Raw genomic sequence first — 16,241 nt, 5'->3', positions numbered from 1 at the left:
TACTAATCCTTCACTGGCTCAGAGCCCCCGGGGTCCTGAGTGCCCAGGGAAATAGCATGGTCTAGCGGGTAGAGCACTAGACTGTGATCTAGGAAAACAGGTTTCTGTTCCCAGTTCTGCCATTGGCCTGCTGGGTGACTGTGGGTGAGTCACTTCCCCTCCTGTGCCTCCATTTCCCCATCTGTAACATAGCAATAATTACACTCACCTGCTTTGTAAAGCGCTCTGCGATCTACCCTGAACAGGGCTAGATATTGGTTAGGGCTTATTACAAAATTGTGTCACTTATTTATTGTTAAGTATCAGAGGGGTAGCCGTGTTAGTCTGAATCTGTAAAAAGCAACAGAGGGTCCTGTGGCACCTTTGAGACTAACAGAAGTACTGGGAGCATAAGCTTTCGTGGGTAAGAACCTCACTTGCATCTGAAGAAGTGAGGTTCTTACCCACGAAAGCTTATGCTCCCAGTACTTCTGTTAGTCTCAAAGGTGCCACAGGACCCTCTGTTGCTTATTTATTGTTGATATCACAGCAGGGCCTAGGCCCTGTACACAAAGCGCTGCACAGACCCCGACCGAGATCAGGACCCTGTTGTGCCGGGCGCTGCACAGACCCCGACCGAGAGCAGGGCCCCATTGTGCCAGGCGCTGCACAGACCCCGACCGAGAGCAGGGCCCCGTTGTGCCAGGCGCTGCGCAGATCCCAACTGAGATCAGGGGCCCATTGTGCCAGGCGCTGCACAGATCCCGACCGAAATCAGGACCCCGTTGTGCCGGGCGCTGCACAGACCCCGACCGAGAACAGGGCCCCGTTGTGCCAGGTGCTGCGCAGATCCTGACCGAGATCAGGGCCCCATTGTGTCGGGCGCTGCACAGACCCCGACCGAGAGCAGGGCCCCATTGGTCCAGGTGCTGTGCAGATCCCGACCGAGATCAGGGGCCCATTGTGCCCGGCACTGCCCAGACCCTAACCAAGAACAGGTCCTCCACAGTGCAAAATGTCCTGAGGCCAGCGAGTGTCTGCGCTTGCTGGATGGTTGTTTCCCTCCATGCTGTTGCTGGGGAGGGCGCCCGTCCCCATGGCGCAAGAGCGCTGGCTTGGCTGGGGCTCTGTTGCCCAGGAGGCTTCTTCACAGCGGTGTTTTCTTTCCTGGAGGCTGAACAAACATGGGCTGTTGGCGCTGGGGGTGTTTGCTGCACGGCTCCGGGCTGTGTGTTGCCGGGGACGCTGACGTTGGCTTGCGCCGGAGAGTGCAGAGGAGGCAGGACGCCTGGGTTCTATTCCGGCTCAGTCACTGACTCGCTGGGCAAGGGCCTACCTCTGTAGAATGAGAACAAACCTGACCCAGCTCACGGGGGTGATAATTGGCATGGCAATGCCAGGGGCTGTATAGGGGCACAGAGGTATTGTATGGCACGAGCCCAGAGTGGGATGGGTGATTGGGCAGGACGTGGGGGTTTTCAGCGTGTGATGGGGGGATTGCAGCATGTAATTGGGTGGGATATGGGGAATTGCAGCGTGTGATGGGGGGATTGCAACGTGTGATTGGGTGGGACGTGGGGGATTGCAGCGTGTGATTGGGTGGGACGTGGGGGTTTGCAGTGTGTGATGGGGGGATTGCAGCGTGTGATTGGGAGGGATGTGGGGGATTGCAACGTGTGATGGTGGGATTGCAGCGTGTGATTGGGTGGGACGTGGGGGTTTGCAGTGTGTGATGGGGGGATTGCAGCGTGTGATTGGGAGGGATGTTGGGGATTGCAGCGTGTGATGGCGGGATTGCAGCGTGTGATTGGGAGGGATGTGGGGGATTGCAACGTGTGATGGTGGGATTGCAGCGTGTGATTGGGTGGGACGTGGGGGTTTGCAGTGTGTGATGGGGGGATTGCAGCGTGTGATTGGGTGGGACGTGGGGGTTTGCAGCGTGTGATGGGGGATTGCAGCGTGAATGGGTGGGACATGGGGGGTTGCAGTGTGTGATGGGGAGATTGCAGCGTGTGATTGGGTGGGATGTGGGGGGTTGCAGCGCCTGATGGGGGGATTGCAGCGTGTGATTGGGTGGGATGTGGCAGATTGCAGCGTGTGATGGGGGATTGCACATGCACATGGACACATATACCCAGAGACAAGGACACATGGACATGGATGGACATAAACAGATGTGGACATGTGTGCACACACGGACATGGACACACACAGACATATGGACATGGATGGACACACAAACATGGACACGGACACCCACATGCGGAGACATGGATGCACACAGACACAGACGCACACAGAAACACAAGACACACAGGGTATGTCTGTACTGCGGCCGGAGGGGTAATTCCCACTGAAAACAGCAGCGTGGCCCTGGCGGTGCGGGTGGTGGGAGGGGCGAGCTGCCCTGAGTACGACTAGGGTGACCAGCCAGGATATGTGAAAAATTGGGACGGGGGTGGGGGGTAATAGGAGCCTATATAAGAAAAAGACCCCAAAATTGGGACTGTCCCTATAAAATTGGAACATCTGGTCACCCTAAGTACGACCCTGTGTATATATTCAGGTACAGGGTCCATACGGGACATAGAGGCATGCCCACATGCGCTCTCTCATGCACACACTCAGCTGGCACGAGAAAGCCGGGTGCTACGTACCAGGAGGCACACACGGGCATGCGCAGAAACACGCAGACAGAATACATCTACGCTGCAAGTGCCAAGGAGGGAGGTAGCAGATGAGTGGTGACTGACACAACTCGCTCTCAGCCCCATATGTCTTTTTGTGGGTGAGCTTTCTTATTTATGTTGTGCTATAGAAGTGTTTGGGAAATCCTGCACAGAGTTCCAGGCTTAGACTTTAGTACCTCCAGTGGTTCCCCTACCAGCTTTGTTTAAAAATACACTGAATCTGTTCTGTTTTGGTTTTCTTACTACATTTATCACTGATCACTTATAAACCAACCTACAAGCTTCATGCTAAAATGAGCATACGGAAACAGTCTCTCATGAGCAGAGACTACATATGCTTAGCATCCATTGAGTAAATGCTGTGATAAGTACAATGTCCGGAGGGGTGATTCGCTGCATGGATAAGCAATGGCCAAATACTGAATTGTCGGATAAATGTGAACTGTAATCTAGCTGGCGTAAGAGCAGCCGTGTAGCCGGTTAGCCGCCCCAGGCCACGCCCCCGGGAGCTAGCCGGCGCTGAAGCCCGTACTGCTGCGTCTACACTACCGCTGCTACCCCCTGCTTCCATCACACCTTCACGTGGGGATGGACGTACCCACGGACGCAGGCGACACCCCCGGGCACAGCGAGAGCGGGGACCTATACAGCTGAGTTGGTCCCTTGGTAAGAGTTCAGACGGGCAGGGCAGCGCAGGGACAGCAAGCCAAGGAGGGGGATGTGGGCAATGAGCTCCCCACCTCCCTCTTACATACTGGGCACTGGTCCCAGCTGGGCAGGGGGCACCGGGCCTGGGCACTGCCTGACCATGGGAACTTCCGCTGGACATTTCGCTCTTTGTCTCCTGCCAGCACTGATGGGGGAGCTGGGCTGCCAGCGAGTGTAGTAGCTACCTAGGCTCTGTTACCTGCCAGTTGGAGGCCCTGGCTATGTTGCAGATGGTCTTTTGTAATGCAAGGCTTGGCTGGGCCCCAGTCTGGCTTCAGTCCAACCCCTCAGGGTCTGCAGCGCCCTCTGCCCAGGAGTGAATTTCACTGGCCAGTGACTCCAGGGAGGGCGTCTCCCTAAGGCACCGCTAGGGGCAAACCCCTGGCCCATCAGACTGAATGGGAATTGTGCCACTGGGGTCAGGGCTTCACCCTAGCAGCTGCCCCATGCTCAAGCCCCAGGACGGGGTAAGGTCTCCCAGGGGAAGCTCCAGGCTGTGCAGAATATTGGTAGCCACAGTTCCAAAGCCTCCAACTTGGAGATTTGCAGTTTCACCCCACACGGTTGGCTCCCAAGAACGCTCTTTCCTTTGATCCAGCGGTGCAAGTGGGACCCCTCCACGCTCCCCAACTGGGGCCGTTCCCGGGCCCCAGGGCTGGCAGTGCGAATCTTCGCCTGCAGCGCGTTTTTAGCACCTGCGCTCACAGAATTCCTGAAAGCGAATGTCGCATGGTATCCAATGGGGATCCCTTTTATATTCCATGGTGAGATCTGCAATTTGTGCTGTCGGCTAGTTACATTAAGTCACACGGCCTCGTTGCTGTTAGCTGATTGGACGATGTATGTAACTAATTCATACAGCGCAAACTGTGTATTTGATTTACACACCCTGTGACTTGATCATGGTGTAACAGCCTGGGAGAAAATCCTGGGTACTAACGGGCTCATTAGTGGAGAAAGGCCGAACAAGGACGAATGGCTGGAAGTTAAAGGCAGGCAAATTCCATTAAAAATCAAGGCACGTGTCTGAGGTTGAGAGTGATTGACCAGTGGAACAAACTCCCAAGAGAAGTGGTGGATTCTCCATCTTGTGATGTTTTCAGATGCCGAGCGGATGTCAAGTTACTGGGCTCAGTACAGGGGGAACTGGAATTTACTGGCCTGTGAGCTACAGGCGGTCAGGCGAGAGGATCTAACATTCCCTTGGCTTCAAAATCTGTGATCATCAGATTCATGTGACCCATCTCCACACTGAGAACGTACAGGGACGCGTCGAATAACAATTACAACCTGAGAATGCCACCATCTGCTAGCGACGAGGGGAGTCAGACTGACCCATTCCTATGACGGTGCCTTTCCGAGTTGTGGTGGGAGGGTCCATGGGCCTTTGGGGTTTCACCAAATCTGTACTTAGAAGAGAAAAAAAAAGTTTGGTTTAAGTTTTCTGTAGCCATTTTTCACTTGATCAAAACTGATTTGGAACCCACCAGTTTCCAATTCAGTGGAAGTCAGCACTGTGTACTAATCTCAGAGGGGTAGCCATCTGAAGAAGTGAGGTTCTTACCCACGAAAGCTTATGCTCCCAGTACTTCTGTTAGTCTCAAAGGTGCCACAGGACCCTCTGTTGCTTTTTACTGTGTACTAATAACAATGATAATTAATATAAAAGCAGCAGCAGCTAAGAGTGCAGGTTTTTCCAAAGGAAAATGGATCTTGGAACCCCAAAGGCTCGTGCGCTGTTCTAAATCTAGAACCCCTGGCATTCAAATGGGCAGATCTAGAACCCATGCTGGTGGACTGGATCTTTCTAGAGCGGCATGTTTTCCAGGATTGCATGGAGAATCCCTGCTGTTCAATGGGTAAATCCAGATGCCAGGGCGCCAGACTCCGACTGGTGTCAACGAGCATCGCGCTAGGAATGCTGAATTTAGCCCAGCCAGGGACTTGGCCCCTGACTCCCAGTAGGTGGGATCTCCCATCAGTTATTTTCAATGGCTTCTAAATGTAACAAAGCAACTTCTCCGCTCCCTGGGGGCCCATTGGCCTGGAGAGAGCTCCCACGAGCAGCCATAGGGCCAAGTGGGGAACGCTGGGCTCTTAACTCCTCTGGCCCTGCACTCCCAGGCTACTGGCTCAGCTATGGGACTTGTCCCTTTCTGTATGTGTCAGTTGCTCAGCTGGGAATGGTGGGGGTGGGCAGGACTCCAGTGCAGGTGGCTGTGAAATCGGACGGGCTGGGGTATCCGCCTGAGAGCCCTTAGCCTAAGAGGCAGCAATGCTGGTGCCTGGGGAACCAGGGGAAATGCACCGAGCCCCATTCCGAAATTCCCAGGGGAGCCACCAAGGAGGTGGGGAGTGCCTGAGCCCCCTCCAGCGGGGCAGGGCTCTCCCTGCCTTCAGCCAGCTCTGAGCCCGCCGCGCAGGCCCCTCCTCGAGTTGGGGCGAAGGGGAGGATGTGGGGAGAGGAAGGGAGTGGAATCTGCACAAGCTGCTGCATGGCCCCTGGTATCTGAGCAGGCCGGTTTATCTGGACTCACTGGCCCGTCCGCTTCCCCAGAGGGAGCAGCATTCCTCAGCTGGTGGCTCCGGCTGGAGAGAGGCCAGGTCTGAGCGCAGCACGCCCTTCCCCTGCGCGAGGCAGCGATCCGCAGAGGTGTGCGCTGTGGGCCGGCCCGTCGGCAATGCAGTCAGCGCCTTCCTCGCAGGAGCCGATTCGCTCAGACTTGTCGGCAAGGATGCAGGGTCACATGAACTATCCAACCCATGCTTCAGGGCGGGGGCTGATGCCAGCTCGGGGTCAGGAAGGACTGAGGGTTGTTTGTCATTCTTTATTATTTATTTATTGTTTGCCTTACCATAGCCCCAGCCATGGACCAGACCCCAGAGTGCAGGCGCTGTATGTTATTTATTAGGTGTATTACAGTAGCACCTGGGCGCCCTAGTCACAGGCCAGGCCCACGTTGCGCTAGGTGCTGTACAAATACAGGACAGAGACTGCCCTTGCCCCAAGAGCTGACAATCTGAGTGTAAAACAAGAGGCAACAGCTGGATACAGACAGATGCGGGGAGGTCAAGCAAATTTGAACTAAGGATAGGGGGCTGAATGGCCCATTGGTCTCTTCTGAGATGGCTGCAGGGGTCTAGTATGGTTAGTGCACCAGGACTGGGCCTCAGGACTCCTGGGTTCTGTTCCCAGCTCTGGGAGGGAGGGAGGTCCTGTGGTTAGAGGAGGGGCCCAAGTAGCGTTCCCAGTTGGGTGGCTGTCTGACTACGTGGCCTTAGGGCACGTTATAGGAATGCAGCTTTGATCCGACTGGCCGGTTGGTGCATGGAGGCAACTACCCTGCCTCCAGCTGGCACTTCAGAAAATGGTAAAAAGTCCCCCACTGCCCTGGGCCTGTCCCAGACACTGATCACAACGGGATGCTGGGGGATGCCAGGCTGGAGGAATCGGTGCAATGATTCCTGGATGAAGAGGGACCGTCCTGGGTCCTATGGAAACGTTTCCACCCACACTGGGACCCACCACATAGCTGCCACGACTCAGCCCAGTGCCAGGGAACAGCGAGGACGCCCGTGTACTGTTGTTGGCAAAACAGCTGCTCAGTGGGGCGTGTTTGCATAATGTCGAGGGGCTAGTGGCGCTGGGGGGCTGAAGAGCACGGAGTGCCTCGTGGGCACAGCACAGGTATGGGTCAGGACCCCTGGGTTCTAGTCCTGACGGGCTCAGAGCAGGAATTCAGCCCTCGCAAGGGTGCTGGGAGGCAAGGCCGAGTCATCCATGTGACACAGAAGGGGAAACTGAGGCAGCGGGGGGTGATGTGACTTACCCAAGGTCCCGGACCCAATCAGTAGCAGTTCCAGGATTAGACCCCAGGGTCCTGACTCCTAGTCTACTGCACTATCTGTCCCGTCCGTGCCTGCCTGAGAGAGCTTTGTTCCCAGTACGGGGGAATGTCCCAGGAGGTCCCCCACTGTCTCTGTGGCCAGGAAGGGGAGCTAGTGTCTGCCTTCTCCTCCCAGGGGCCTGCTACTCACAGTGCCACTGCCATCCTGCAAGCTCCACACCTTCTGATCCCATAGAGGCTTGGGATCCTGTTCTGTGGAGTAGGACCCCCTGGCCCAGTTTGGTCTAGCACGGGCTGAGCCCAGAGGGTCCCCATCCCCCCAGGTTGGGTAGACTGGGGGCTTGTGTGTGTGTGTGGGGGGGGAGCTTGCCCGTGCTCTTCTGTGGGCAAAGAGAGAATTTCACCTTCATGGATCCTGGCACAGCCCCAGTCTGCTCTGCGTGGCTGGAGGGGGGGGTGTCTTCCCTCCCTGGGGGCCGTGGGTTAACCCTTCCCCTTCTTGTGCCCGCAGGGTCCCTGGCGGGGGTGCTGGAGATGGAGCGCAGCGTCACCGTGGTGCTGGGCCAGGACGTGGTGCTGCCGTGCCGCTATCGGGCGCAGGAGGGCGAGAAGGTGGTGCAGGTGACGTGGCTGAAGCAGGGAGCCGACGGGCAGAACGTGGAGGTGGCGGTGCTGAACTTGGAGTACGGGGAGCACGTCCAGGAGCCCTACGCGGGGCGGGTGCTGCGGCGGGCACCGGGGCCGCTGGAGGACGGCGCCATCGTGCTGAAGAACGCCGTGCAGGCCGACGAGGGCGCCTACGAATGCCGCCTCATCACCTTCCCCTCGGGCAACTTCCAGGACAGCATGACGCTCAGCGTGCTGGGTGAGGGTCTGGGCACGGGGCACCGGGGCTGCCTGGCTCTGCCCTACAGGTGCCTTTGGCTCTGCTGGGCCAGCTGTGGGCAGAGCTGCCTTCCCCGCTCCAGTCGGCTAGGCCACTGCAGAGATCGGGGGTATGCGGGGGTGCCCCGGCCACTGGGATGGGAGGAACCCCGAGCCCCAGCCTGCAGGGGACCTGAACGCTTGGTCTCTGGACCAGGCCTGTATCGGGGCTGAGGGACCCCGAAGGCGTGGGGGCTATACAGTGAGTGTAGGGGGAGCTGGGTATGCAGGGGTGGCCTTGGAGGGGTGGGTGGGGTGTCTGCGTGGGGCCCTTTAGGGGAGGAGCTGAGCCTGTTCAGGGCCCCCTGGAGTGCGAGTCCCTTGGGGGGCAGGAGCCAGGCCCCGAGTGGCCCCCACAGGGCAGGAGCAGGGCCTGTGCAGGGCACCCTGAGACAGGAGTTGGGCCTGCATGGGATTCCGTGGTGGGGGCCTAAGGTTGCCAGGCATCCAGTTTTCAACTGGAATGCCCGGTGGAAAAGGGATCCTGGCAGCTCTGGTTGGCACTGCCGACTGGGCCGTTTAAAGTGCGATTGGCAGCACAGCGGGGGCCCGGGGCTAAGGCAGGCTCTTTGTCTGCTGTAGCTCTGCCTGGCTTCCAGAAGCGGCTGCCAGGTCCCTGCGGCCCCTAGGCGCTGGGGCACTGGGCAGCCAGGCACTCGGAGGTCCACGCGCTGCCCCCGCCCCAGTACCGGCTCCACAGCTCCCATTGGCTAGGAACCATGATCAATGGGAGCTGCGTGAGGGTGGTGCCTACGGGCGCAAAGGCAGCATGCACCGCACAGAGCCGCCTGGTCGCCCACGTGCATAGAGGCCACAGGGACCTGGTGGCCACTTCCTCGGAGCTGCGGTAAGCGCTGCCGGGACCTCACACCCCAGACCCCTCATTCCTGGCCCCACCCCCAGCCGGAGCCTCTCCCTCCCTGGCCCCCAACCCCCTGCCCCAGCTCGGAGTCCCCTCCCACACCCCAACCCCCTCATCCCCGGCCCCACCCCAGAGCCCACACCCCCAGCTGAAGCCCTCACTCCCCTGCACCACAACCCCCTGCCCTGCCTGGAGCCCCCTCCTGTACCCCAAATCCCTCATCCCCAGTCCCATCCCAGAGCCTGCACCCCCAGCTGGAGCCCTCACTCTCCCGCCCCCCAAACCCCTGCCCTATCCCGGAGCCCCCTCCTGCATCTCCAAACCCCTCATCCCAGGACAGTAACTGGGCTGTGTGGGGGCCGGTGGGGTTAGGGGGAAGTAGCCAGGCTGTGTGGGACCCCATGGGGGTGGGGGGCAGTAGATGGGCTGCATAGGGTACTGTGGAGGGGAGCAGTAGCTGGGCGTGCAAACACCCATGGGGGTGTGCAAATGCCGGGCTGCGTGGGGCCCTGGGGTGGGGTGGGGGAGTAGCTGGGCTGCGTGGGACCCCGTGGTGGGGCAGTAGCTGGGCTGTGTGAGGCCGGGGGGGGAGGGGGCAGTAGCTGGGCTGTGTGAGGCCGGGGGGCGGGGGCAGTAGCCGGGCTGCGTGAGGCTGGGGGAGGGCAGTAGCCGGGCTGCATGGGGCCCGGGGGGCAGTAGCCGGGCTGCATGGGGCTCGGGGGGGAGGGGGGCAGGGCAGTAGCCGGGCTGCATGGGACCCAAGGGGTTGGGTGTGGGCAGTAGCCGGGCTGTGTGGGGCCCAGGGGGTGGGGGGTGGGCAGTAGTCGGGCTGCGTGGGAACCTGGCGGGGTGTGTGTGCAAATTCCAGACTGCGTGGGGTCCCGGGGGATGCTGCCTTTTACACCCCCGTCACCGCTCTACATTCTCCCTGCAGTGCCCCCGCTGCCATCCCTGAACCCCGGCCCCCGGCTGGAGGAAGGGCAGGGGAGGACGCTGGCCGCCTCCTGCACAGCCGAGGGCAACCCCATGCCCACCGTGACCTGGGAGACGCAGGTGCATGGCACCAACAGCACCCGCCAGTCCTTGCACCCCCGCTCGGCCTCCGTCACCAGCGAGTTCTTCCTGGTGCCCGGGCGCAGCATGAACGGCAAGACGCTCACCTGCGTCGTCAGCCACCCGGGGCTGCCGCACGAGAAGAGGATCACCCATGTGCTGAATGTCGCCTGTATGTCCCACCTCGGGGGACACAGCCCTGGGGGGCTGCCATGGGGAAGAGCAGAGACCCACAGCGAAGCTGCCGTGGGGGGCAGAGATCCCATCCAGGAGGTGCCATGGGGGTGGGGCAGAGACCCTTAGGGGCCTGCCACGGAGGTAGTGGCCCCCTAGGGGGCTGGCATGGGGTAGGACGAAGACCCCCTGGGGGTTGTCATGGGGGGGCAGAGACCCACTGGGGGGTGCTATGGAGCGGGGGAGGAGCAGAGACACCCAAGGGGAGCTGCCATCCGAGTGGAGGGCATATACCCTGGGGTGGGGGGCTGAAGGGGAACCCCAGATCACATGGGGCCCCAGGGGGTTAGTTGAGGGGCTTGGGATGGGGGACACGTTTGCACAGACCAAGGTGGGCGTGGGGTCAGCAATGGGAAGGGCGCAGGCAGGGGGGTGAAGGGAGGGCCCAGGTGGGCGTTTCTCTCTCTCCCCTCTCACGGTTGTTGCCCTCCCCTGCCCAGATCTCTCGGACGCCTCAGTGCGAGGGCACGAGGAGGAGGAGGACTGGCAGGCGGGCAAGGAGGGCGTCTCGCTGAAGTGCCTTGGTGAGGGCAACCCCCCACCCACCTACAACTGGACCCGGTAAGTGTGAGCCCACCTCTTGCGGGCAAGGCTCCCCGTCCCAGCGCAGCTCCCGGGGCAGGGCTGGCCTGTGCCTCTGTCGGGGGCTGATGCTGGAGGGTGGGGGGGGCTCAGGTCTGAGAAGCACCCCAAGGTTTGGACTCGCCGCCCAGCCTCAGGGGGTCGGCCGGTCATAGGGGAGTTTGCCATGGTTGCAGACTCCAAGGGGGTGCCCACTCCCCACCCGCCTCCAGCCGGAATATGGGCATGAGGAGCTGGTGTGACCCACAGGAGAGCCTACTACAGCTACCAGTTAGTGGAGTTACTCCAGCAGCAGCTGGTGTTTTAGTTCTGGAGGTCCCGAGTTCGAATCCCGATGACAACCGGCTCACGCTGAGGATCGGCGCTCCGAGAAGGGCTGTGTTCTGGGTCAACGAGCCAGTCGATGGCTGCCCTCCCTGGCCAAGCCATAGGCCTGGCTTCGTTCATGGCTACCTCAAAGCCAGCGAGTTGGTGACGTAGAATCGTAGGACTGGAAGGGACCTCGAGAGGTCATCTAGTCCAGTCCCCCACACTTGTGGCAGGATTAAGCATGATCTGAGACCATCCCTGACAGGGGTTTGTCTAACATGCTCTTCACAATCTCTAGTGGGGTGGCATATTCTGCATGTCAGCCGGTCAGTCCCAGCTGAGTTGTTTGAGGTTTGCCAGATGCTGCCTGTGATTTCACATGGGCAAGCCTCCGGCAGCTGGGACTGCAAGGCTGCGAGCTTCCCCTGAGCAGTGCCCTCCCACTCCAGCCCACAAAATCTATTTCACCTCCGTCTTCTTCCTGCCAGTCAAGGCTGGGTGCCCATTAGCCCGGTCCCAGACCTGCGGCTGCATTCCCAGCCAACAACGCTCGTGATCCCAGAGGCTGGGAATCCAGGAGGCTGGAGTGCACAGCTCCCACGGAGCCATTCAAAGGGAAGCGCTGTCCTCCATAAACACTTGAGTCATTGCCCAGCCATCTCTGTTGTCTTGGGAGCCCTTGGGGCGGCAGGGACTGGCTGGGACATGCCGTAGGGTAGGTCGCTGGAGGCAGCCTGGGGCCACATGCACCCGCAGGGAGGAGAGGCAAAGGGGCAGCATGGGGGAACGTGGTGCTAGTTGGCTCCCTCGGGGAGCTCTGGCCAGGCCTTGCGAGGAGAGGGCCTTTGACTGGGATGCCTAGAGGCTGGCAAGGAGGGCCTGTGCACAGTGCCACAGCTGCAATTAAAAGGAGGGTATGTGCCAGCTCCTGGCACCATGGGACGCTGGCCTGGGTCAGCCTCCGGGTGTTACTGCACTGGGTGTGCTACATAACCAATGGTTGGAGCTTTCTCCCCACGCTGAACTTCGAAAGCCAGGTTGTGTGGCTGCGTGCGGACGTGTTTTTGTATTTGTGCTCATGTGTCTGCCTCGTGTGTGTGTGTTTGTGCCCGTGTGTGTGCAAATTAGAGGGTGGGTGCCTGGATAGGCATGTGTGTCTGTGTGCATTGACGCTATACATTGTGTAGATGGGTTTGGAGAGATGAATTTGTGTTTGGGGGTCTGTCTGTGTACGTGTGCATGTGTGGGGGCATTTATGTGTGCGCGTTTGCGCAGGGGTTCGTGTTATGTGCGTATGTCCACATGTCCCTCTGTTCACATGCGTGTGTGTCTGTGTGTTGGCGTGTGGGATGGAACCGGTGGCCCGGGTCATGCCGACGCAGTCCCAGTGTGGTGACGCAAGGAGCAGCGTGGCGTTTCGGGTTGTGTCTGGGCAGGCCCCGGCACTGATCAGCCGCACAGGAACCGTGGGAAAAGGCAGGGAGCCCTTTGATTTCAGCACCTATTGTTCACGGTGTCCCGGCTCGCCCCACCCACCACAGCCGCCCGTCCAGGCACGTCGGCCCGGGAGGCAACCGGAGGCCACAGGGCTGCAGGGAGAGCCATGGGGCACAGGGCTGGGGGGTTGGGGCACGAGAAGTTATCTGGGGGGCTCTCTCGTGTCCGTCCATGTGTCTTACTGTGTCTGTGTGTCTCTGTCTCTCTCTCTATTCCAGGGGCTTTCAGCCTGTCCCATAGAGCCCCTGTTAGCACCTCATAGACTCATAGACTCACCTCCTTCCATTGGAACCCCCTCCCCCCCCAGCGCAGACCCCTGCTCTAGGGCAGGGATGGCAGCTGGGAACAGCTGCTGCACAGACCCTGGTTAAAGCGGATGGGATCGCTGCTCCCTGCCTGTTCAACCCCTTGCCCTCCCCCCTTAGCTCCCCCCACTGACTCTGCCCCTCTGCTCCCCAGGCTCAACGGCCCCATGCCCGAAGGAGTGAAGGTCAAGGGGGCCACCCTCCTCTTCCAGAGACCCCTCACCCCCGACGACACAGGCGTCTACATCTGCCAGGTCGCCAACAGGTTTGCGGCCAAGGAGGTTCGGGCCAGCATCAGCATAAAAGGTAGAGTCTGGGGCAGGCAGGGTGGCAGCGCCCCTTGTGGTGGGGTTGTTAAGGTGATAGAGGGGGCTTGGCTCTGATGGGTAGAATAGGGCTGCTGGATGCAGACACTCCCTGGGGCTCTCCAGCTCCCCGCCTGTGATGCCCAGTGTCAGCACATGGGGGCGCTCTCAGTCCCATCCTGGAGCCAGCAGCTGGAGTGGGGGCTGTGGGTTACCCTGCCCACCCATTGCTGGTGCAGTCAGAGTGCTGGCCCTGGGCTCGTCCTGGGCCCTCTGCATGTGGGTCCAAATCCAGCCCCATTGGGTTCGGGCACCTTCCCCTCACCAGGGTCTGAGCTCTCCTGGGGGAATCTGCCCGTCTCGTCCCCTCTGCCCTGCAATTGCTTTAGGGCCCAGTGCTGCTCAGTGTCAGGGGGCTCCGGAGTCCGGCAGAGCGTCAGGACTTGCCTGGGTCAGCACCTGTGCAGGGAGCCCTCCTTGGAGAGCCCAGCGCCGCACGAGGCAGGGATGGTGATACAGCAGGGAGCGCTCTGCGTGCTGAACCCCTGAGTGCTGCTAGGGGGCGCTGTGCTGCAGGGAGCAGGGTAGGGAATCCTTAGCCTTACAGAAGCAGATTGGATCTTCAGAGCTAGCACGAGCTGGGGCTGATAACTAAACATCAGCTGTCCATCTGTCCACCAACCCATCCATCCACCCATCCATCCATCTGTCCACTCATCCATCCGCCCATCCATCCATCCACCCATCCGTCCATCTGTCCACTCATCCATCCGCCCATCCATCCATCCATCCATCTGTCCACTCATCCATCCATCCACCCATCCGTCCATCTGTCCACTCATCCATCCACCCATCTGTCCATCTGTCCACTCATCCATCCGTCCATCTGTCCACTCATCCATCCATCCATCTGTCCATCAATCCATCCATCCATCCATCTGTCCACTCATCCATCCATCCATCCATCTGTTGATTCATCCATCCGTCCATCCATCTATCTCTCCATCCATTCATCTGTCTGTCCATCCATCTGTCCATCCAAAGTACCTATCTGTCTGTCTAGTCTGATGCCCCTTTAGCCCTGGAGTCCGGGTTCCTGCAGGCCCACCCTTGTTGCTCAGACACTGGCTGTGCCGTGCCCCCCAGGCTGCCGTCTCAGCCTCTCCCTGTCTGTTCCCCCCAGCAGAGAGCGAGCTGCAGAAGGTGAACGTGGTCTCGGCCTCGGTGGTGGTGGTGGGCGTCATCGCGGCCGTGCTGCTCTGCCTGCTGGTCCTGGTCGTCGTGTTCATGACCCTCTACCACCGACGGAAAACCAGGCGCATCTCCGAGAAATAGTAAGAGACGGAGCGAGGGGTGGCTCCCTGGCACATACGCCCCCACCCCCGCCCCGGAGATACACCAACCCCCCTCGCCTGGCCCCTCTGCCTCGCCTCCAGAGGTTCCATTGACGGGATCCACAGGGCCCACGTAGAGAAGAGCTGGGCCCCTGCAGAAATCATTGCAGCAGGGAGCCTGCCCCAGTGTGAAGCTTAGTCACCGTTGCTCGCTGTGTGGTGAGCCTCAGGCCTGGGGACCCGGCTCCAGAGCTGGGCTGGGCGAGCAGCTGCAAAGAACCGGATGGGAGCCCCGGTGGGCAGCGTGGGACAGATGGTGCTGGCTACAGCTGGGTCTGCTGCAGAGAGCAGCTGGGCAAGCTTCGCCCCCCGCCCCACAAGCTCTGCCGATTCCCCTCTATCCTGACCCATAGCCCCCTGCTATCCCAGCCCGGGGTCCCCCCCCCCATGCTCTACCCCTCTATCCTAACCCATAGCCCCTACTATCCCAGCCCTGGGTCCCCCCCCACAGCTCTGCCCCTCAATCCTTACCCACAGCCCCCTGCTATCCCAGCCCTGGGTCCCCCCCCCATGCTCTACCCCTCTATCCTAACCCATAGCCCCTACTATCCCAGCCCTGGGTCCCCCCCCACAGCTCTGCCCCTCAATCCCAACCCACAGCCCCCTGCTATCCCAGCCCTGCGCTCCCCCCTCCAGCTCTGCCCCTCAATCCCGACCCACAGCCCCCTGCTATCCCAGCCCTGCGCTCCCCCCTCCAGCTCTGCCCCTCAATCCCGACCCACAGCCCCCTGCTATCCCAGCCCTGCACTCCCCCCCCACAGCTCTGCCCCTCAATCCTTACCCACAGCCCCCTGCTATCCCAGCCCTGGGTCCGCCCCCCGACAGCTCTGCCCCACAATCCCTACCCACAGCCCCCTGCTATCCCAGCCCTGGGTCCCCCTTCCCCGCACAGCTCTGCCCCTCAATCCCAACCCACAGCCCCCTACTATCCCAGCCCTGCGCCCCCCCCTCCAGCTCTGCCCCTTAATCCCGACCCACAGCCCCCTGCTGTCCCAGCCCTGCGCTCCCCCCCTCCAGCTCTGCCCCTCAATCCCGACCCACAGCCCCCTGCTATCCCAGCCCTGGGTGCCCCCCCTCCACAGCTCTGCCCCTCAATCCCAAACCACAGCCCCCTGCTATCCCAGCCCTGGGTGCCCCCCCTCCACAGCTCTGCCCCTCAATCCCGACCCACAGCCCCCTGCTATCCCAGCCCTGGGTCCCCCATCCCCCCCATAGCTCTGCCCCTCAATCCCAACCCACAGCCCCCTGCTATCCCAGCCCTGCGCTCCCCCCCCCCCACAGCTCTGCCCCTCAATCCCAACCCACAGCCCCCTGCTATCCCAGCCCTGGGTTCCTCCCACAGCTCTGCCCCTCAGTCCCGACCCACAGCCCCCTGCTATCCCAGCCCTGGCTCCCCCCCCCCCAGCTCTGCCCCTCTATCCTGACCCATAGCCCCCTGCTATCCCAGCCCTGGCTCCCCACCCAGCTCTGCCCCTCTATCCAGACCCATAGCCCCCTGCTATCCCAGCCCTGGCTCGCCCCCCCCAGCTCTGCCCCTCAATCCCAACCCAC

General features: G+C 60.6%; 1 protein-coding gene across 3 annotated transcripts in view; it reads left to right on the top strand.

Moving 5' to 3' along the window:
* NECTIN4 (nectin cell adhesion molecule 4) overlaps positions 1-16,241 on the top strand; it is a 51,176-nt gene that overhangs the window by 26,968 nt on the left and 7,967 nt on the right. For 2 of the 3 annotated variants that reach the window (XM_065573690.1, XM_065573688.1), the window contains exons 2-6: positions 7,737-8,090; positions 9,946-10,236; positions 10,739-10,859; positions 13,146-13,297; positions 14,480-14,630. In XM_065573690.1, the coding sequence (XP_065429762.1) occupies positions 7,737-8,090; positions 9,946-10,236; positions 10,739-10,859; positions 13,146-13,297; positions 14,480-14,630 (1,069 nt within the window). The remainder of the gene's footprint in view (positions 1-7,736; positions 8,091-9,945; positions 10,237-10,738; positions 10,860-13,145; positions 13,298-14,479; positions 14,631-16,241) is intronic. The other variant, XM_065573689.1, reaches the window with a different exon arrangement.

This window comes from Chrysemys picta, chromosome 20 (assembly GCF_011386835.1).
Source record: "Chrysemys picta bellii isolate R12L10 chromosome 20, ASM1138683v2, whole genome shotgun sequence".
In the NCBI taxonomy this organism is placed as follows: Eukaryota; Metazoa; Chordata; order Testudines; family Emydidae; genus Chrysemys; species Chrysemys picta.
This window is presented reverse-complemented; position numbering and strand designations above follow the sequence as displayed.